Source organism: Spea bombifrons, chromosome 4, assembly GCF_027358695.1.
Source record: "Spea bombifrons isolate aSpeBom1 chromosome 4, aSpeBom1.2.pri, whole genome shotgun sequence".
NCBI classification, from domain to species: Eukaryota; Metazoa; Chordata; class Amphibia; order Anura; family Pelobatidae; genus Spea; species Spea bombifrons.
Window position 1 is genome coordinate 75,486,774 of NC_071090.1, and position 23,653 is coordinate 75,510,426.

The 23,653-nt window shown below is 43.7% G+C and overlaps 1 protein-coding gene across 1 annotated transcript in view; it reads right to left on the minus strand.

The window, feature by feature from the left end:
• SNX1 (sorting nexin 1) overlaps positions 1-12,897 on the minus strand; it is an 18,377-nt gene extending 5,480 nt beyond the window's left edge. The window contains exons 1-11 of the mRNA XM_053464742.1: positions 12,740-12,897; positions 7,924-8,026; positions 7,677-7,813; positions 7,493-7,559; positions 6,922-6,965; positions 6,390-6,531; positions 5,738-5,816; positions 5,529-5,604; positions 4,834-4,947; positions 848-941; positions 243-448 (exon numbers count right to left, since the gene is read on the minus strand). Of these exons, the coding sequence (XP_053320717.1) occupies positions 243-448; positions 848-941; positions 4,834-4,947; positions 5,529-5,604; positions 5,738-5,816; positions 6,390-6,531; positions 6,922-6,965; positions 7,493-7,559; positions 7,677-7,813; positions 7,924-8,026; positions 12,740-12,856 (1,179 nt within the window). The 5' untranslated portion in view covers positions 12,857-12,897. The remainder of the gene's footprint in view (positions 1-242; positions 449-847; positions 942-4,833; positions 4,948-5,528; positions 5,605-5,737; positions 5,817-6,389; positions 6,532-6,921; positions 6,966-7,492; positions 7,560-7,676; positions 7,814-7,923; positions 8,027-12,739) is intronic.
• Between the last annotated feature and the right edge of the window lie 10,756 nt (positions 12,898-23,653).

The window sequence follows — 23,653 nt, forward strand, 5'->3', positions numbered from 1 at the left end:
AGTTCTCGTGTGCACATTACTTGGTTAGCAATTGCACCCAGAAGGCAATAGATTAGGTTATGTTTTGTTACTACACTCTCTCAAAACGGTTTGTGGATATGGTGGAATACGCAGTTACGCAATTTTACTATGCACAGATGCTTAAGACAGGACGCAAAAAATGTTGGTTCTTAAGCACAGGGCTTAACTGGCTGCATTTCTTCATTCCTCACTTTCAAACATTCTACTACTGGGACACTCACCCTAACGGCTGACAGCAGGCGGGTGTAATCAGCCAGGAGTTCAGCCAGCAAGAAGAAATCACTGTTGGCCTGTTCCTGGTGGAGTTGCTCTATCTTCTCCTCCACTTCAGCCAGCTGAGAAAGGGCTCGAGACAGTGCCGTGTTATCCTCCGAGCTCCCAAGCATGGCGAGACTCTTGGCAAATTGGGCAGTGTTCAGAGATAATTCTGCAATGAACAAGAAGAAAGCCAAGACATTCATTCAGTTGTTAACCTTAAAACAAAGGGTTTACCAATTTTATTCCATCTGCTAAGCCACACTGTGTTTACATTTTATCAATGTAGACAAAAATTGATAAAGAACAAAATCTCAATCATGCTGGGTGCCTTTTCTGCAGTATGCAACTGCCTATACAGACAGTTAATTGCACCCAGCTACTTTAATGAAGCCATTGTATTTGATTTTTCACACATATATGCAACAACAGAGGGAAAAATCTGTTTGGTTATAGGGGTAACTATTCCTATACACTTGGTAATGAAGGTCTCTCCAGTAAAGTGGGATCTTTACGTACTTGCTTACTGATCTGAATGGCCTGAGATTAGTGAGCACATCACTACATTTACCTTTCCTGTGATTTACAAGAGTCTCCACCACCGCATGCAGCTTGCGCAGATGTTGCTCTTCATTTTCCACCTCCTGCAATTTGTCCTCAAACCACTATATAGTCATAGGGAAAAATAAATCTCAACCAAACACAATACCATCACATTTATAATATACATAACAGAATTAATACCTGACAGAGTGCTAATCTGTGTAAAACTAATATCAGCACACATAGAATTTGATGGAAGATAAGAACCATTTGGCCCATCTAGTCTGCCCAGATCTTAAATTCCCATGTATATACACACACACACACGCTTGTGGACACCTGACCTGACCATTACACCTATATGATCTTGTTGGTCATCCCATTCCAAAACAACGGACTATTCTTTCTCCTCTTGAAGCTTTCCTGCACCATAACAAACAGCCTGCTTACTACCATATCAAGCCAAACACTAAGCCAAGAGGCAGTTTGGAACTCTGTAGTGGGCGATGCTACAGATGGCCAGCGATTTTTTACATACTACTTGCTTCACCACTCAGCAGCCAGGTTTTGAGCATACTTGAGTATACTGATTCATGGCTCAAGTGTTGTAAATCCTAGATTCTTGCACTTTGCTTTAACAGCACTTACAGTGTACAAGGACAACCAGGACAAACATATCACAAACTGACTTGTGGCAAAGGTGGCATCCTATGACAAATGTGCCACATTAAAAGTCACTGAGCTCTTCAGTATAACCCTTTTGATTAGGGCTGCAACGAACGATTATTTTAATAATCGATTAGTTGGCCGATTATTTTGTCGATTAATCGATTAATCGGATAAAAAAATACATTATTTTAAAGTGAAGAAAAATTGCAATAAAAAACGTCCAATTTACACTTTCATCTCTTTATTGCAATGGCCTCTCTCTATTCACCTTCTTATTTTACTGACATAATAATAAAAGCTACAAGAACCCAAACACAGTGCTTCTCAAACTAGGTTTTAATACAAAGTTATTAGTAAATATTAATTCATGTTAACTATTTTTCATATTTAATAAAAACTGAGAAAAAAGCCTTGTTTAAATTTTTTTTATTTACCAAACTGCCCCCAGTTATGCACATCTGACCCCCAGCTTGCCACTCTGCCCCCATATATGCCTTATACCTCTTATATGCCAGATTCCACTGTGCCCCCTGATATGCCACTGTGCCCCTGATATGCCTTATACTCCTTATATGCCAGTGATATGCAACTGAGCCCCCTGATATACCTTTTACCCCCAGATTTGTTTTATGCCCCCCTGATATGCCTAATATCGATGTCTTATACCCCCTATATGCCACTGAGCCCCCTAATATACCTTTTACACCCAGATATGTTTATGCCCCCCTGATATGCCTAATATCCATATGCCTTATACCCCCTATATGCCCTAAAAATTCATAATACCCCCCATACACCACTATAACTCACCCATACACCACTCTGGCTCCTCCCCCTCCCATACACCACTCTGGCCCCTCCCCTCCACCACTCTGGCTCCTCCCCCTCCCAAACACCACTCTGGCTCCTCCCCCTCATACTCCACTCTGCCTCCTCCCCCCTCCCATACACCACTCTGCCTCCTCCCCCGCCCATACATCACTTTGGCTCCTCCCCTCCCATACATCACTTTGCCTCCTCCCCCTCCCATATACCACTCTGCCTCCTCCCCTCCCATACATCACTTTGGCTCCTCCCCCTCCCATACATCACTCTGCCTCCTCCCATACACCACTCTGGCTCCTCCCCCTCCCATACTCCACTCTGCCTCCTCCCATACTCCACTCTGCCTCCTCCCATACATCACGTTGGCTCCTCCCCCTCCCATACATCACTTTGCCTCCTCCCCCCTCCCATACTCCACTCTGCCTCCTGTGAACCTCCGTTTCTGACAAGACACCAGGGAGCCGGGTAGAGAGGCAGAGTGGCGTATGAGAGGGGGAGGAGCCAGAGCGGTGTATTGGAGGGTGGCTCCCATACACCCCTCTGACTCCTCCCCCCTCCCATACACCGCTCTGCCTCTCTACCCGGCTCCGTTACTGAAGGCACTTTCATTGCAGCTTCATAGAAGCCACAGTGTAAGTGAAGTGCAGTAACGGAGTCTGTCTGTGCGATGCAGACCCTCACCGGCTATCAGAGAGGATGATTCTCTGTCAGCCGGTGGGGGTCTGCATCGCACAGACAGACTCCGTTACTCACCTTCACTTACACTGAAGCTTCTATGAAGCTGCAGGGAAAGTGCCTGTCAGTAACGGTGCCGGGTAGAGAGGCAGAGTGATGTATGGGAGGGGGGGAGGAGGCAGATGGGAGGGGGAGAGAGACGGAAGTGAGAGACCGGCCGACAGTGAGGGGAATCCAGGTCTCCTGCAGCGTTGCGGGGGATCTGGATTCCGGTGTTATAATCCGATCTCTGTTTGAGGTCAGATTATATAAGGAGAGGAGTTTTTCAGAGCATTTGCTCTGAAAAAAACCTCTTTTTATAATCGATAAAAATCGATCTGATTAATCGATGATGAAATTCGTTGACAACGATTTTCATTATCGATTATTATCGATTTTATCGATTAGTTGTTTCAGCCCTACTTTTGATTGCCTGTGTTTGAATGGAGGTGGCTGCCTATGTGCTTGATTTTATTCACCAGTTAGCAGTGGGTGAGATTGAAAAACCTGAACTCAGTAATTAGGCGTGTCATATATATATATTGCACACCAACCTTAATTTCTCTGCCCGGTGCCTGGTAACTAGAGCAGTCATGTATATAAATTCCAAAATTAGTTACCAGCACTATAATATATATATATATATATATATATATACACACATACATATACACACACATACAGTTTTTGAACGCCGACATCCTTGTGATGCCTGGCATAGGAACAAATACAGTTGCAACTAGGAGACTATTGACTGGGGATAATAGAGCAAGCATGAGCTGTATGGAGATACCGTATTTGCTCTGGAAAAAACCTTGTCAAATACCCCTCGTCTTATATTTGAGGTCGTCTTCAAATCAGACCTCAAATAGGTCTGACTGCAAGACTAAGATCCAGATGCCCTGCAAGGGACCTGGATTCTCTTCTCTGGCAGCCTCCGGCACCTCCTCTGGGACTTATATGGTGGAACACTGGAAGGTCATGTGATGCTGGCGCTCCATCATAGAAGTCCCGGCAGAAGTGGAGACCTCCACCGGCTGCCCCACTAGACACCAGGGAGTCTGAAGCACGGGTCACAAGTAAAGGGATGCACTGGTAAGTCAGGGGGGGTCAAGAGTGGCATGGGGGGGGTCAATTGTTTTCTGGAGGCAGAGTGTCATATAGGGGGTATAAGGCATATCTGGGGGGGTGGCAAATAGGGGGTTAAAAGCCATATCAGGGAGGCAGAGTGGCATATAGAGTTGTATAAGGCATATCTGTGGGGGAGAGTGACTAATAGAGGATTAAATGCATGTCAGGGAGGCAGAGTGGCATATAGGGGATATAAGGCATTTCTGGGGGGGCAGAGTGGCATATAAGGGGGTATAAGGCATATCTGGGTGGCAGATGTGCATAACTGGGGCAGGTTGGCAAATTAAAGGAAATAAAAACAAAAAAATAATGTCTCAATCATAGTTTTATTAAATATGAAAAATAGTTTACATGTGAATTAATATTTACTAGTAAAACCTTTTTCTTCTAGGGTAGTCTTATATTCAGGCTCTCTTATTCCTACATTAATATTCAGATTTTGAGGGGTCGTCTTATAATCAAGCAAATACGTTATTCCCCCTGGTCGCTGCGGAGAGAACTGAAGCTGTACACTTTCTATTTTAACTGGGACTTGTGGAAATTACTGGTGCCTATGTGGCATTAAATAATGTTCTTGAAAATGCATATCCCTGTTGGTGTGCCAGTCAGTTAAACAAATGCAAGGAGCTGGAAAAGCACACAAAGGTCACAGTCAGAAAAATGGAAGATACCCACCAGGTCCGACTCATTCATCTTTATGGTCATTTTGTTTACTGCGTCGGTAGCCCGGTTAAACATCTTGAGAAGCCCTGCTCCGCTCAGGGTTTGTGTACTGACAGCACGGGGAAGCTGGAAGGACAAACCAACCTGGTTATTTTTAAATAAACATTTACAGCTAAAATCTACTCACACAGTAAGTGCCAACCTCAGCAGCTAATTCAATTATTAATTCACACATAAGGTATTAAGAAACTGTGTATACGTTTTAAGGACACCAGGTGCACACAGAACATGAAAAGACTAGTTTGAACTGTGCACAACCCACAAGTGTATTAGTGTTAGATGTATAAAAGCAATATTTCAAATGTAATATCCATGACAAGGAGCATTCCTCTCTGTGGGCTTTTGTGTATGAAGATGTGTAAAGCAGACACAGCACCTTGTGCTGTATGGCTGTGAGAATACAGTGAGCTGCATTATGAAATAAGCTGCATGAAATATGATAGGTGATTGCAATACGTGTTTTCCCCATGATTCATTAAATTAATTCCTAAACTCAACAATGAAACATATTTTAAACAGAGTTTGACAGTGGGTACCAGATCATCTAGGCTGTCTTAACAGGAATATATCATCACTGATGTGCAGAAGATATGTTCCAGATTAAACACAGCGAGTGCTACTTCTCTCCTATATCAAACTGTCTTTACCTCATCCTTCTCTAGAAACTCCCGGACTTCTGGGTCTTGTAAAAGGGTTGGGTGGCTGACAATTCTCTGGAGGTATCTGGAAAAGACACACTACCAATTGCTATCAGTGCTCTTCATAGCATACCTTCTGAATCTCTTCTTGCCACCTCACCAATCACTGACAAGCATCAAAACTTGAAAGAGTATTTTGCGATAAAGGATTTTCTTACCTCTCCAAAGCTGCACGTCGTCTTTCCAGAAACTCGGCAGACGAGGAGTCCTCCTTCCCCACCTTCATTTTGGTCATACCTGAGTACATTAAATTAAAAAGACATCCATATAACAGAACATATTCAACATAATGAAAGTATAATTAAGTATTAGCATGAGTATGTATGTCAGCATATAGTGTGTGTATAAGTGCAGAACGTTAGTATGCGCACGTTACTGTAAAATGTTAGTGTTTGTGAACATAAGACGTTAGCGTGTGTAATAATTAAACGTATAAGTTTGAGTCTTTATGGTGTAAAATACCCCTTGTCATGAAGGTGTTAACTGCAGTATTGTGTTTTATGGCCTATTAAATAAAATACATAATTGGAGAAGGAAAAAAAAAAAAAAAAAAAGTTTGCTCCTAAGCTGGTTCCTAGATCCAAATAAAATTTGTTAACCCCTGCATCGCCATCTTGTCTTATTATGACACTTCCAGTGCACCTACTCCATATCTGCATTTTTTTTACTGGCCTCTGGTACCGTATTGTATACTCCTTGCATGTAAAGCCCCAATAAAGTACAAAACATAAATCTCAGCAAACTTGAAATGAAAAAAATAAATCAGATGAAATTGTGTTTGTAACCAACTGTAATCTAGACATGATTTACCTATTAAGCTTTTCTCTGGAGGTGGGGCAACAATAAAACCGTTCTGCGAGTGCTTCTCACAGAGCTTCTCGTATAAGCCCAGGAAGTCGCTGAACCGTCTTTTCACAGTGAAATGTTTGCTTCTGAACAACGGCAAGTTGGTCTGAAATGAGAGTGCTGTGAGTACACGCCATATGTAACAGTAAAAAAAAAAAACACGCAAAGTTTTCACAAGACAAAGGTGCAGACCACTCACTGGTCCTAGTAAGTGTTTTGCAAGAAGGGTTTTGCCATGAGAAACAAAATTACAGGGGTCATTGTTATCAAAACCATGTCTAAACCATTTTTAATCTCAGCTGTAGCACTTAAAGCAATCCCATAATTTATAACTAAATCAAGACATCAATAAGCCACAGGCATAAGCCAATTACCCAGCCACACAGCTCCCTTTATCCATGACAAGTTTCAAAGCTGATTTTATAATGGAAAGGAGACCTTTTGCCAATACAGGCTTCCTTTATGTAATTTTCAATATAGTGTTGCAGTGCCTTACCTGGGTGGATACCTGGTAAGCTACATAAGCATTCATGCCGTCCCCTGAAAAGGAGAAAACCGTTCTAATAAATATAGCCACGACTGCTAGCTTGACGAGAGGAATCTTTTCCCACTTATATAAATGGGTACATAATTTATGCCATAGAAACTATAATACACAAGCAGGAAAAAGTTGTGCAGAGACTGCCAGCCAAACTATAGTCCCTGTAGAGTTGCATGTCTATCCACAGAGAGTGGATATTAGATTAGCTTCTTAATCAGTAAAATGTTTATAATAAAAATTAACGTTTGCTAATAATTGTCTAACAAGTGAAATTACCTAATTTTCAGGACAAAATACATTAAATAAGGCACAACCAGTTGTTCTGTCAAGATTTTACGAATACAGAACGTGGATCCATGTTTTATGGTTGGAGAATTCTTGAAGGGAAAGTCAACAAGGAAAAAAGCGCTGCGTGTGAGATGTACGCAAGACTTTGCTCAGACTAGTTTTAACTCCCAGGACGGCACGTTGGAGTATGCAAGCCATAGTCATGTATTCTGTAGCTGGAGAACAGAGCGATACGTACCAATTTTCTCTGGGTCTGAGACTCTGATGTTCAGTTCAAACTGGTCCTCTTGTTCTTCCTCCTCAAGCTAGGAATACAAAGGGATGGTGTTTTCAGAGAAGGAAGGGATGCTGGGCATTGTTCAATTACAGTGTGTATGCTTTAGTCATTGCTTTAGCTTATAGGAGAACGGTGCCCTTATTACCTCCTCATAACTCTTCTGTCTGGTTACAGAGGAGGCTGAAGCTCCTGCTATGAGCATTGGGGTAGTCAGCGGTACTTTTGGTAGCTCCTCTTTTGGGGTTTTGTGAGAACTGTCAACTGACAGCTTTACTGTGGATTCTGCAAAACAGGTAGAGGGATATACTGTAAAGATTTATACCAGTAGCCCATCAGCATTCACAACCCATCGGAACACGATTCTGTCCATGCTGGGATTTGCTCCCCTTTACCTGCAAATAGATCCTGGTCATCATCTTCCAGAAAGAGGCCATTCTCCTTGGAAGGTTCTGGTGGGGTCTCCTTCTTGGGCTGAGTGGTAGGCACATCTTGGCCCTAATAAAGAGAAGACATGCAATGAGGAAGGGGGTAAGAGGCAGATGGAGACAAAATGAGGAGGGTAGAGGTAATAATGGCGATACACTACACAGAAAAAAAACACAATGCTTCTGTGGATATGTCAGACAGGATCTAGACAACAGTTTTCCAGGATACGCTCCAAGATCCTGTCAGTTGCATAACTATCCGTTATACTGGTTTAACAGGCTCAGCACCAGGCATCGCAGGGTTAAGGGGTACGTGTAGCAATGTGTTTCAAGTGTGGTAAAAGCACATCAATTCCATCCTTTTAACTAGCAAAGCAACGTACAAACTAAAGCCCCACAGTACCGGTAAGATTTCCTACCGCGGGGTAATACTATTGCTTTCTAAAAGGACAGGGGTATATTATAAAAACCATGCCAGATACAAAGGTTAAACTCTTATTTGTTTAAACATATTCTGGCAAATGCTCAGCAGTAAAACAAAAAGGTTAACCCAACACAACTGTATTGTTTCACATCAAATTGTGAGACTGTTAATTGGAATATTACAATGAATCGGAGGATTGCGGTAAATCGACTGAAAACAAAAAGATCTCTCAGAAGAAAATGTAGAAATTGGTATCCATGGTAGACTGATATTAATTACTATTGTTTTATATAGCCCCATCAAATTCCATAGCGCTGTACAATGGGTGGACAGGACAAAACAAGTAGTATATAACATAACAATTTGTCTTACAGAGACAGGTGGGGAGGGCCCTGCTCAAACCAGCTTCCAATCTAGAGGATTGTAAACACACACTGCAGTTTGGGGTCACTTCCATGGAAAACAAGGCTATTTCTAGCTGTGCTAAGAGAGAATTACAAAAGGGTTTTTCTAATGATCAATTAGGCTTTAGCCAAGAAAACATACTATTGGAACCTAGGAGTGATTGTTACTGATAAAGCACCCCTGTACGCCTATAAATGTATGTATTACATAAACAAATCATCCGTTTCCAGCTACAATAGTCATTTACAACATCAAAAGAACCCTACACCGTGTTTCTGATCGATTTCATGTTATATTAATGGACAAAACTTGCTTTTCTTTCAAAAACAAAGACATTTCTAAACGACACCAAACTTTTAAAGAATAGTGGTACAATATATATATATATATATATATATATATATATATATATATATATATATATATTATACACACACACACACTGATGTTGTCTAACAGATATTTGCAAATAAATAAATGTAGCTTTAGTACTCAAGGGGAAAGAATGGATATCATTACCCTATTAAAATACGGGCTTAACTCTAACCCTGAATTTATAGCTCAAACAGTAAAATTGGAGAAAATGTAGGTTAACATTTTACAATTAAAAACACACATCTAGCAACTCCCATAAAACACCTATTTAAAGGGAGTAATGCTTTAAAAAAATGAGGGCATATTTTCTCTCTTGCCAAAAGTGACCAAAATGCCTGGTGTGTTTTAATGTGAATGTTAGAAAGAAATTATTTGTATGATAGTTTAGATGCATCTCCCATGCGGACCATTTTCATTCAAAGCACTGCTTTGGCCCAACAAGTTTTTCAAGGAACACCAGATCTAAGATCAACGCACACAATATCCTTGTTTGTGAATTTCCAGTAAACCAGGAATAATGGAATACAGGAGATGTATCAAATTACTCTCAATCATTTACAGGCTGCTTAATGCTTTCAAGCACTCAGTATTGCTGAATGTGCATCTTTAAACACATGCCATATAAAGACCCGACAATCTTCCTTAGGTGATTTCTTTTTCTAAGAATGCATCATATTTATATATTTAGAGTTCCCGGCTCATGTGTCATATTTTGGAGCGAGAAGCAGGTCATGCGCTCTGTTAAGTTTGTGAAGTCAGCAGAAAGCTCTGGATTGTGTTCACGTGCAAGATGTTTTATTCTTATTGTTAGCTGCGCTGATGCAAAACACCCCAGCAGCAAGATATTTTCCTGTATGGCATAAAACTGCCACCTTAGGATGGAAATGTATGAACCGCGTTCTATAAAAATTCCTAAAACAAATATGAGAAAAGATCCCAATACAGGGAGCTAGTCCAGCTTAGCACAAGAATATCAATCGTGGAACAACTCCTTATACACTAAAGTGCGTGGATGAAAGTGACATTTAAAAAAGACAGGCAATTACGGCCTTTATGTGGACTGTCCATCAGAGAGAGAAAAAAAACCCCACTAACAATCACAATGTAACAGCAGCGAATGTGTGCCAGGATCTTTCTAGATGTGCATCTAGAACAACAGGAATCTCTCAGGGGAATTTGGATTATAATTAAAGTTAAATCATGGTTACTGACTATAAAAACACTTCATCTCCACTGAGAGAATAACTTGGGCAAAGATCCAGTCACAACCCAATAAACAATTATGGATTTATACAAAAAAATGAAAACATCAAAAAGTACATCTGTGAGCATTATGTGATTAAAAAGGGAATACAATATAAATACAGAGTTACTTAATGTAATATTAACAACAAAGAAAACTGGGTTTCATTATTATTATTCTTTTATTTATTTAGCCCTTTACCTGCACATCAAGAGGTCAGCACTTATCGCCACTCAAACACCTCTGTAAATTATTCTAATGAAGTCTCTCCCTTGGACTTTTGTGATTAAAAGTGTCCCTCTGGGTGAGTAGAGAGGAGGGATTTTACTGTATGGTACAAACAGCATGGTGAGGACTTGAATACATTCATCTAGTAGACTGGAGAAATATAACATAAGCGATATGCACTATATGAATTTGTGTTGTGTAGAGACTAATGCTATGAAACAAAAGGCAACAATAGTAATAACATCCACGGCCTGATTGCCTCTCCAGACCCAAGGAATTACTGTACAAAGCCTTTTGTTTGGCATTAGTCTGTTTGCCTCGTTTTGACTCAACCTCAAAGTTCCCACAGAAATCTGAGCTTGCTGAATCTGTGAAATCCCTCGGCCATTCCTGCGCATTAAAGGGGTGGTCGTCTACTAACAAAGTCTGCCATTCCGTAGTAGGAGCCGCATACCCCGCGAGGAACATGGCCTCGTACACATGCTTATTCACCCCTCTGAAGCCACCGATGTCCTCTCTGCCCGACTGGCAGAGAAACCTGTAAAACCGCCTAGCGTTCCTCTTATGTATCATAGGCGCAGCACGCAGGAAGGTTTTTAGGGGAAGCCCCACGAAGAATAACTCCCCTGGAGAATAAAGTACAGCGTTGTGTACGGAAATGCTTCAGCTTGTTCTATTCAAATAAACCTCCTTTATCTGCACACCTGGAGGCGGCCATTGTTGTCAGTCATGCGATTTCTTGGGTTACTTTCCTCCTTAGACACCACACAGAGCTGATTCTTTATGGCCATGCTAATGAAGTCTGTTCCTCCATATGCTTTCGTTAGTTGGAATATCAGGGCTGGGAGATTAAGACCAAGTCATTCTATCGCTTACCACAGGCAGTATGATAAACCAGCGCGTATCATTACAGAGCTACAACACATACAGGCACAACAAGGCAGCTAAGTAGAACAGCACAATACGAGGACATTTTTTTTTTTTTTTTTTAAAGGAATGTTTATTGGAAAAAATGATATAAAACCTGCTGATCGGCAATGCTATCTAACATTACTTTATATAGGGGCAGACGGGTCCAAAACGCCTCACGCAGGTAAAAACAAGAGCACAGTGGGGTCAAGTAACGCAATGTAATGTGACTCTGAGGTAAATACACCGCTGCTCACATAACATGCGAGCAACAAACAAAGAAGGCCAAGGACAATGTAAGATGTGTGTATGTGCGTGCATGTATGTATATGTACGTGTGTACTAGCATGAATGTGTACTTGTAATTATGTGTGAGTGTGGGTATGTTACTGTTACCGAACACCACACCGAAATAAACTCCAGAAAATGTTTTATATACTTTATAAACTTTATAAGTTAGACATTCTTTAACCTTCATCACTTCATTTACAGCCACAGCCAGGAAAGCCCGTTTCACTCCTTATACATAGTAATTTGCTACTCGCTGACTAAAATACTACAAAACAAACTCGCCCCTTTCTTCCAAAACACCTGTAACAACGTCTCATACTTTCCCTGAAAAGCGAATACCAGGATACATGTCAAAGCCACTATTACCGTGTCTGGGATACAGGTGCTTTTGGCAACTTATTTACATTTGTTAATGACTGGCAATGTACATAAGTGGCCAACACACACTCACCGAGCATACATACATCCTTACACCTGACGTATGGACATTTAATCAAATGCTTATTGGGCCCTCTCAGGCTATAGAAAGGCATGTGTGTTTATTAAAGCGGACTTCCTAATGATGTTGGACTACTGAATAAATACCCCGCAGCAAGGAAATAATCACACCCAGTACTCTCAGTGTGTGCTCACAAACGCCCTGTGCTATGATAGGGGAGAACTCTCCTGCACCCCCAGCTCCTGACAACTTATGGTGTCCGACTGGGGCCTCTAGCTGATGCGAAGACCTACAGCAGCCATCATCATGAGTGCCCCGCCTGCCCAGCGCCACCAACAAGAGCCGTGACTGACCGCACAAAGCATTTAGGTATATAAACAGAGCGCAGGGCACTGCATACCAGCCCGGGATACTTGGGAAGTGTGTTTACTGTCACAGCTCACCCAACTTCCCCTAACACGTTACTCACAGCTCCGGTAAAAATATCCTCCCCCTCCGTATCGCTGTCAGTTCCCGCTGCCTCTTCTTCTTCATCATCCTCCAGTTCCGGGGGAACCCGCTGTGAAACTCCACTTTCATCCGCCATCGCCCAACCTGCCGGAAGCGGGAGGCAGCAGCCAGGAACTCACTGAATAGCGGATAGGGGGGCGCAGTCGAGTAGAGACGTCACGAGACATCTCGCTACTGCGCCATCTGGTGGTAGTTTCCAGGAATGGCATTATACATTAACATGATCAGTGTACACTCACTGGCCACTTTATTAGGTTCACCACTTCAATTCACCAAGCCAATTGCGTAGCAGCAACTCAATGCATTTAGGCATGTAGAATGGTTGTTGGTACCAGACGGGCTGGTCTAAGTATTTCAGAAACTGCTGATTTACTGAGATTTCCACACACAATCATCTCTAGGGTTTACAGTTGTGTAGACGAAATTGCCTTGTTGATGTCAGAGGAGAAGGGACAGACTGGTTCGAGATGACAAAAAGGCAACAGTAACTCAAATAACCACTCGTTACAACCAAGGTATGCAGAATACCATCTCTGAACTCACAACACGTCGAACCTTGAAGCAGATGGGCTACAGCAGCAGAAGACCACACCAGGTGCCACTCCTGTCAGTGTAAGAATTCGCACAGGCTCACCCAAAATGGAAGACTGGAAGAACGTTGCCTGGTCTAATGAGTCTCGATTTCAGCTGTGCCATTCAGATGGAAGGTTTAGAATTTGGCGTAAACAACATGAAAGCATGGATCCATCCTGCCTTCCATCAACGGTTCAGGCTGCTGGTTTTGCAATGTGTGGGAGACATTTTCTTGGCCCACTTTGAGCCCCTTAGTAGCAATTGAGCATCCTTTAAACGCAATAGGATACCTGATTATTGTTGCTGGCCATGTCCATCCGTTTATGACCACCATATACCCATTTTCTACTACTTCCAGCAGGATAATGCACCGTGTCGCAAAGCTCACATCATCTCAGACTGGTTTCTTGAACATGGCAATGAGCTCACTGTACTCCAATGGCCTCTGCAGTCACCAGATTTAGGATTGGAAGATTTGCATCATGGGTGTGCAGTCGCCAAATCTGCATCATGTCCATATGGACCAAAATCTCTGAGGAATGTTTCCAGCACCTTGTAAAACATATGTGACAAAGAATGAAGGCAGTTCTGAAAGCAAAAGGGGGTCCTACCCGGTACTAGCAAGGTGTACCTAATAAAGTGGCCAGTGAGTGTATATGTTATCTTCTGAGAATCATTTAATGGACATTTTCAAATACAATTTAATCCAAATTCCTAAAATCTTTCACAATCTAGTCAATAAGGCTCTCAGTACCAATCATATAATCCTGCTACGTCTATGAAATTTTGGGGCATAATAACTGATGTTGTTCTATAGGAGGTCATTATTTAACCTCTTTAGCACCAGGATTATCTTGTGCTTCCGCTGTCTTTCTTTAACCATAATGTTTCTCATTTAGTGCACCCTTTTGAAACTATATTAAGATGTGTATTGCATTGTTTGGTATGCATATATAATTTTAAAAAGTGGGAAAAAATACCTAAAATATATTAATTTGTCCTCATTTGAAAACTACTTTATATGGAGGGGGCGTGGTCTGGCAGCCTAACCGCATGGCCGTCTTTCACTAGAGCCGTACATAGCCTATTTGCGATTTTTTTTTCTTTCTTTTTTATTTGGTTTGGTTTATTTTGTTCCGGACATCTTGGGGGTTCGTTTTCATGGCCTCTAAACACCCGAAGAGATCCACGCAGAAGCTCCAGCAATATTTTCCGAAATGGGCTAGGCCGCCTTTCTCTGACCAAGATGGCGATGGCCCGCCACTCCCAGCTTCCCAGCCAGAGTTGGAGGAAGATGATGAAGCAGTGGATGCTCCTGTTACCACTCACCTTTTGCAGAATATGCTGGATAGTATGAGGGTGGCGATGACTTCAGAGATTAAGGACATGTTGTCCGACATTAAATCAGATCTGCAGCAATTGGGTTCCAGAACGGATCACTTGTAGGGACGGTTTGAGGACTTCGCCTCCGCCTTTAATGATCTGGTGGACCGGCATAACACTGTGGAAGACCAAGTTCAGACGATGCACAGCAAGATTGCTGACCTGGAGGACCGTTCCCGTCGGAACAATCTTCGCATTCGGGGGATCTCGGAAGAGGTGTCTATGGCTGCCCTACCGGAGTATGTCTCTACCTTTTTCTGCTCTCTGCTACCTGATGTTCCCCCCTCGGACTTTCTCCTCGACCGCATCCATCGCATCCCCAAACCCAAGTCTCTGCCATCACACATTCCTCGGGATGTTATTATTCGTCTCCATTATTTCCACGCTAAAGAGGCTCTCCTGAGATGTGCCCGTGCCTTCCCTACCTTACCTGAGCCTTATGCCGACCTTCATCTCTATGCTGATCTTTCTGCTGCTACCCTCTCTAAGAGACGCTCCTTCGCACCGATCACCTCTGCACTACGCACCAACAACATACCTTACAGGTGGGGGTTCCCGGTCAAGCTCTTGGTGTCCAGGAATGGGATCCATTCTACCGTCCAGTCTCCCGCTGAAGGACTCCAGCTTCTGCAGCGTTGGGGCATTGTGGTTGATGGCTCGTCTGTTGCTGCTATGCCTCCGGAACATGCTCCGGCTCGCGGTCTCTCAACCAAATGGGAATTAGTTTCGCCGGGGAAACGCAAGGATCGACGCCGCTTTACCCGTGGCCCTTCTAGCTCTCAGCCTACCGTGTCATCTCAGGCCACCTGATTTTTCCATCTCCTGGCTGGTATGGACTGTCTGCTGTTATGGGACTTGCAGGGCTCTTTCGTTTTGGAGTGAATGGTCTGTCTGGGCTCCGGTGTTTTTTTTTTTTGTTTTTTTTTTTTCTAACGGGCTCTCAGACCGGTCTACCTCTTTGTGGAGGTGTATTACATCTCGCTGTTTACATGTTTGTTTTTGTTGCATTTGTTATGCTGGTATACATAACTGTATGTTTCACTACTGTACTGCAGCTGTTGCCCACGTAATAAGGGGACTTGAATTGCAGCCTGTCCAAGGTACACTCCACACACACACGGACACAGTAGCAATCCATACGTACACCTGTCTGCTGCATTTCCATAATGCAGGGTTGTTTAAGCTGGGCGGTAGTATTCTGGCATGGCGGAGGTTGGCTACCTGTAGGTTTCCACTCCAGCATTGCAGAAGTTGCTCCTGCGCATGTTACTTGGCACTCTAGCACGGTGGGGGTTCCCTACCTGTCTGACGGTTCTGCACCCCTAAGTGGGAGAGGTTCTTTTCCCACATTTACACACACACGCACGTATATGTCCACATGTGCCACTCGGTTTATTTGTGATTAGGGCCCCCCACGTTGCAATGGCACTCTGTTGCAGAGGTTACCACACGACTGCTTATTATGGTCTGCCTTATGGGGGTTAACTCCATGTCTGCTAGCTTTCCACCCCAGTATGGGATTACTTACCCCCGCATCCACACGCTCACGCACACGCACACGTACCTGTACACATGTATTTCTGGGCTTGTCCAGGATTAGGTCCCCCCATGCTGACTTAACACTCTGTTAGTGCGGAGTTTATCACCCGGTAGGGGATTGCTTGCCCCCGCATCCACACGCACACGCACACATACGTGTACACAGGTACTTCTGGGCTTGTCCACGATTAGGTCCCCCATGCTGCCTTGGCACTCTGTTAGTGCAGAGATTATTCACCAGTATGGGATTGCTTACCCCCGCACCCACACGCTCACACTCACATACATTTACACGTGTACCTCTTGGCTTGTCCATGATTGAGACCCCCCATGCTGACTTGGCACTCTGTTAGTGCAGGGATTACCACCCAGTATGGGATTGTTTACCCACTCATCCACACGCACACGCACACATACATGTACTCAGGTGCTTCTTGGCTTGTCCATGATTAGGGCCCCCCGTGCGGACTTAGTACCTTGTTGGTGTAGAGGTTGCCCCCTCGTTCATTTTTATTGCCTGCTTTATAGGGGTTCACTACATGTCTGGCAGCTTTTCACCCCAATATGGCTAGGATTGCTTACCCACGCATCCATACGCCCATGCACACATGCATGTACACAGGTGCTTTTTGGCTTGTCCATGATTGGTGCCCCTCATGCTGACTTGCCACTCCCTTAGTGTAGAGGTTACCCCCCTCGTTGATTATTCTTCGTACCAGCATTCTAAGGGTTGGTACACCACCATAGGTCCACACTCTTTGGTTTTTTTTTGGTTTTTTTTTTTGGTTTTTTTTTTTTTTTGGTTTCTTTCTCATATGGTTACCATGGGCTGATGTTTCCTCGCCCTCTGTATGTCCTTCTTTTCCTCCGAACCCCTCTGGTTTTCGGTGGGAATAAATTGTGGCTTAGTCTCGGTTGTCACGATTCTGGCCTAAAACTCGATTGTATAGTTTTTTTTTTCTCCTCGTCTCTTTTTGTCTTCTGTCCTGTTAGTTCTCCCCCTTGTGTGTGTTGTTGTGTGTGTCTTCCTCTGTTTTCCCTGTTCTCCTGCCTTCTGTTGACTATGTCTTCTATTACGCTGCTCTCGATCAACGCTAAGGGCCTTAATACTATCCATAAACGTCATATGCTTCTCCAGGAAGCGAGATCACGTAACGCCTCTGTAGTTATGGTTCAAGAAACTCATCTCCTCAAATCGAGGACTCCTCGTTTGACCTCTAAATACTACCCCTTAGACTTCCACGCTTCCTCTACTTCCAAGAAACTCGGAGTGGCTATTTTATTTCGCAGAGATGTCCAGTTCCAACTCCTTTCGAAAATCTGTGACCCTCAAGGTCGCTTTCTCATCCTCCATGGCACTCTCAATGGTTCGGTGTGCACGTTCCTCAATGTCTACGCTCCTAATACTCATCAGCTCTCCTTCCTGGATCGTGTCTTCACCAAGTTACGTAGAGTTGCTGCTGGCCGGATTTTTGTTGGAGGTGATTTTAATTTGCTACCGATCCCGTCTCTTGACTCTTCTGCTAAGATGTCGTCCAAATATTTGAAGTCTCTGACCATTCAAAGCTCTCGTTTCCAGGACTTGTTGCACCAGCATTTGTTGTTTGACTCCTGGAGGGTTACCCATCCCCTCGACAGAGATTATTCGTTCTACTCGGCGGCACACGCCAGTTACTCCAGAATTGACTTGATTCTTGTGGATAAACTTACCTTGCAAACAATCACACAAGCGGACATAGGCTCTATAACATGGTCCGACCATGCTCCTATATGGACTTCCTTTGACCTGTTTCCCCGGAGTGCGGCTTCCTCTAGGTGGCGGCTGAATGAAAGTTTGCTACAGCATTCCGATGTTTCTACAGCAGTTTCTGATTCTCTTGTGGATTATTTTCAGCTCAACGATACTCCCGACGTTGCTCCTACCACTCTGTGGCTGGCCCATAAAGCTGTTGTTCGGGGCTGTTTCATTAAATTGGCGTCTCGACGCAAGCGGGACTATGCGCACTCCATTTCTGATCTGACACAGCGTCTCACAGCGCTGGAGCTGTCTAATAAGATGTCGTGGTCTGAGGATACCTACCGTCAACTTCTGGCTGTTAAATCGGATATCCTCCGTCTTCAACTACAACGCACTGAATATATGCTCCGCAGGCTCCAGCAGACCTATTACGCTAAGGGCAATAAGGCGGACTCTTTGCTTGCTAAAAAGCTTACTCAGCGCTCGGCCCAGGTTTCGGCGCAGTATCTCCAGGCTCCTGATGGTCGACGGCTTTATAACCCCAAAGATATCGGGGATAGTTTTGCGGACTATTACGACTCTTTGTATAATCTGCACTCCCAGCCACATACTGCCCAGCCGTCGCAGGCCTCCATTGCTGCCTTTCTACGGTCGCTCCCTATCCCTGCTTTGTCAACTACGCATTGGGACTCTCTTGTTGCTCCTCCATCGATTGAGGAAATAGAGGCAGTTCTCCAGGGGCTTAAGCCTCATAAGGCGCCTGGGCCAGACGGCCTTCCAAATTCGTATTATCAGAAATTTTGTGACATACTGGCCCCGCGTCTCTGCTCTCTGTTTAGTCATCTTCTGTCTGCATCGTCTGTACCGCGTGAAATGACGGAGGCGCAGATTGTTACCATTCCCAAGCCGGGTAAATCTCCCACCAGCTGTGCCAACTACAGGCCAATATCGCTGTTGAACACGGATACCAAGCTCTTTTCCCGGTTCTTAGCCCTGCGGTTGAATGGCCTTCTCCCATCGCTGATTTCAAATGACCAAGTTGGATTCGTTGTGGGCCGCCAGCCGTCGGACAATACCCGCAAGATTGTCAATATTGTCCATCTGGCTAATGCTACTAAATCGCCGTGCCTTCTCCTCTCCCTGGATGCGGAGAAGGCGTTTGACCGCCTCCACTGGGGATATATGAGAGCTACCCTAGAGGCCTTTAATTTTCCAGTGGCGTTCATCAACGCAGTCCTTCTTCTCTACAGCAGCCCTTCGGCCAAGGTGTGTTCCTCTGGATTCCTTTCTAAATCTTTTCGCATCTGTAATGGTACACGTCAAGGATGCCCTCTCTCTCCGCTTCTCTTTGCGTTGGCTATGGAACCTTTGGCGATCGCAATCCGTGAAGATCCTGAGATCAAGGGTTTCTCTGCCCGTGCTAAGGAGTTTAAAATCAGTTTGTACGCGGATGACGTGCTCCTGACAGTCACGGAACCTTTGACTTCGCTGCCGCGGTTGCATGCTTTGCTGGACTCCTTCAGTGCAGTTTCCTATTATAAAATTAATTGGAGCAAATCCCAGGCCCTTAATATTGGATATCCCTCTTCGTTGGTGACTACGCTTTCGTCCTCCTTTCCATACGATTGGCGTTCGGATTTTCTTCCTTACCTGGGGATTCGTATCACCAAGTGCACTTCTACTTTGTTTAAGCATAATTTTCTCCCCCTCTGGAACCGGATACAAGAGGACCTTAATCGGTGGTCGAAGCTGGAGGTTTCCTGGCTGGGGCGTATCACGGCGTTTAAAATGAATGCGTTACCTAAACTCCTGTATTTTTTCCGGACGCTCCCTGTGGTCATAGTAACATAGTAACATAGTTCATAAGGTTGAAAAAAGACCAAAGTCCATCAAGTTCAACCTATATACATATTGTGTCCCTACCGTGTTGATCCAGAGGAAGGCAAAAAACCCTTATGAAGCAGATGCCAATTGCCCCATACCAGGGGGAAAATTCCTTCCCGACTCCAAATATGGCAATCAGAATAAATCCCTGGATCAACGTTCTGTCCCTATTAATCTACTATCCATAACTTGTGATATTATTGCTTTCAAGAAACACGTCCAGGCTCCTTTTAAACTCTTTTATTGAGTTTACCATTACCACTTCCTCTGGCAGAGAGTTCCATAGTCTCACCGCTCTTACTGTAAAGAACCCCCGTCTGTGCTGGTGTAGAAACCTTCTTTCCTCCAGCCGTAGAGGATGTCCCCTTGTTATAGATACAGTCCTGGGTATAAATAGGTCCTGGGAGTGATCTCTGTACTGCCCCCTTATATATTTATACATAGTTATTAAGTCCCCCTAAGCCGTCTTTTCTCCAAACTAAATAACCCTAATTCTGATAATCTTTCTGGGTACTGCAGTCCTTCCATTCCCCTTATTACTCTGGTTGCCCGTCCTTGAACCCTCTCCAGTTCCACTATATCTTTCTTGTACACTGGTGCCCAGTACTGTACACAGTATTCCATGTGTGGTCTGACTAGTGACTTGTACAATGGTAGAATTATTTCCTTGTCATGGGCATCCATGCCCCTTTTGATGCACCCCATGATTTTATTTGCCTTAGCAGCAGCTGCCCAACACTGGTCGCTACAGGTAAATTTACTGTTAACCAAGACTCCTAAGTCCTTTTCCATGTCAGTCGTCCCCAGTGTTTTCCCATTTAATACATATTCCCAGCCTGGATTTTTCTTCCCCATGTGCATAACCTTACATTTATCCGTGTTGTACCTCATCTGCCACATCCCAGCCCAAGCCTCCAACCTATGCAGATCCATTTGTAATCGTGCACTGTCCTCTATTGTGTTAACCACGCTACAGAGCTTAGTATCGTCTGCAAAGATTGATACTTTACTATACAATCCCTCTACAAGGTCATTAATAAATATATTAAAAAGAATAGGACCCAAAACTGACCCCTGTGGTACCCCACTAGTAACAGTCACCCACTCAGAGTATGTACCATTAATAACCACCCTCTGTTTCCTATCACTGAGCCAGTTACTTACCCACATACACACATTCTCCCCCAGCCCAAGCATTCTCATTTTATGTACCAGCCTTTTATGTGGCACCGTATCGAATGCTTTGGAAAAATCAAGATATACGACATCCAGCGATTCTCCCCGATCCAGTCTTGAGCTCACCTCCTCATAAAAGCTGATCAGGTTAGTTTGACAGGACCGATCCCTTGTAAACCCATGCTGATATGGAGTCATACATTTATTTTCATTGAGATACTCCAAAATAGCATCTCTTAGGAAGCCCTCAAACAGTTTACATACAACAGAAGTTAAACTAACAGGCCTATAATTCCCCGGGTCACTTTTTGTCCCCTTTTTGAATATTGGCACAACATTTGCTATGCGCCAGTCCTGGGGAACAGACCCTGTCACTATAGAGTCCTTGAATATTAGAAATAGGGGTCTGTCTATTACATTACTTAACTCCCTTAGAACTCGGGGGTGAATGCCATCTGGACCTGGTGATTTGTCGATTTTGATTTTTTTTAGGCGGCACTGCACTTCTTCCTGGGTTAGACAGGCGACATGTACTGGGGCATTTATCTCACCCTGCTGTACATTACCTGGCATTTCATTTTCCTCTGTGAATACAGCAGAGAAGAATATATTTAATAGATTCACTTTTTCCTGATCCCCGTCTATAACGTCTCCCTCATTACTTTTTAAAGGGCCAACGCTTTCATTTTTAACCTTTTTACTACTTATATAGTTAAAGAACATTTTGGGGTTTGTTTTACTCTCTTTGGCAATGAGTCTTTCTGTCGCCACTTTTGCTGCTTTTATCTGATTTTTACATATTTTATTTTTTTCCCGATAGCTTCTTAGTGCTTCCTCACTGCCTTCCTGTTTTAGTAGCTTAAATGCCTTTTTTTGCCATTTATTGCCACCTTTACATTTTTATTTATCCACATTGGTTTTCTCTTGCTCCTGACACTTTTATTCCCATACGGTATGTACTTTTCACAGTGAGAATTTAAGATATTTTGAAAAATCTCCCATTTAGTATCTGTGCTTTTGTTTTTGAGGACATTTTCCCAATTTACAGTGTTGAGGGCTTCTCTTAGTTGATCAAACTTTGCCTTCCTAAAGTTCATAGTTCTTGTGGCTCCTCTAAGAGTTCCCTTATTGAACGACAAGTTATAATGTATTATATTGTGATCACTATTTCCTAGGTGCCCTCTGACCTGCACATTAGTTACTCTGTCAGGTCTGTTGGTTAATATTAAGTCCAGTAGAGCGCCCCCTCTGGTTGGGTCCTGTACCATTTGGGACAGATAATTATCTTTACTTATAGTCAGAAAGCGGTTTCCTTTATGAGATTCACAGGTCTCGGTTTCCCAGTTTATGTCGGGATAGTTAAAGTCCCCCATAATAACCACCTCATTGTGATTTGCTGCCTTGTTTATTTGCTTTAATAATTGATCTTCTGCTGCTTCAATTATATTTGGTGGCTTATAGCAAACCCCGATCAGTATTTTATTATTTTTCTTTCCATATATTTCTACCCATAATGACTCCACATCATCATTTCCCTCACATATATTCTCCCGCAGTGTGGCCTTTAGGCTGGACTTTACATAAAGGCAAACTCCTCCCCCTTTTCGTTTTCTTCGATCCTTCCTGAATAGACTATAACCCTGTATGTTAACCGCCCAGTCATAGCTATCATTCAACCATGTCTCTGTTATACCCACTATGTCATAATTTTCTGCAGACATTATTAACTCCAGTTCGCCAGTTTTATTGGTCAGACTTCTGGCATTAGTAAGCATACAATTTAGAGGTGTATGGTTTTTTCTCCTATCAAGCCTATCCCTATTAACTATTCTAACCCCTCCCTCCGCTCCACCCCCAGGTACATTTATATGCCCCAGCTCTCTATCTATACTATCTTCCCCTTCTATATTGTAGTTTCCCTCCCCCCCTTTCCCTAGTTTAAACACTCCTCCACCCTTCTGGCCATCTTCTCCCCGAGTACAGCTGCACCCTCCCCATTGAGGTGCAGCCCGTCCCTACCGTAGAGCCTGTATCCGACAGAGAAGTCGGCCCAGTTCTCCATGAACCCAAACCCCTCCTTCCTACACCAGCTTCTGAGCCACTTGTTTAGCTCCCTAATCTCCCGCTGCCTCTCTGGTGTGGCACGTGGTACAGGTAATATTTCAGAAAATACTACCTTGGAGGTCCTTGCCTTGAGCTTGGTACCTAAGTCCCTGAAATCATTTTTAAGGACACTCCGCCTACCTCTTACTTTGTCATTGGTGCCAATGTGCACCATGACAGCTGGGTCTTCTCCAGCCCCTCCCAGTAATCTGTCAACCCGATCCGCGATGTGCCGAACTCGAGCGCCAGGCAGACAACACACTGTTCGGCGATCCCGGTCTTTGTGACAGATTGCCCTGTCTGTCCCCCTAATAATAGAGTCCCCTACTACCAGCACCTGTCTGGCCTGCCCTGTGCTCGTCCTTCCCTCCTTACTGGAGCAGACACCGCTCTGGAGGTCAGAGGCAGTGACTTGCTGCAGTATTGCTAACTCTGAACTAACATCCCCCTCATCTGCCAACCGGGCAAACTTGTTGG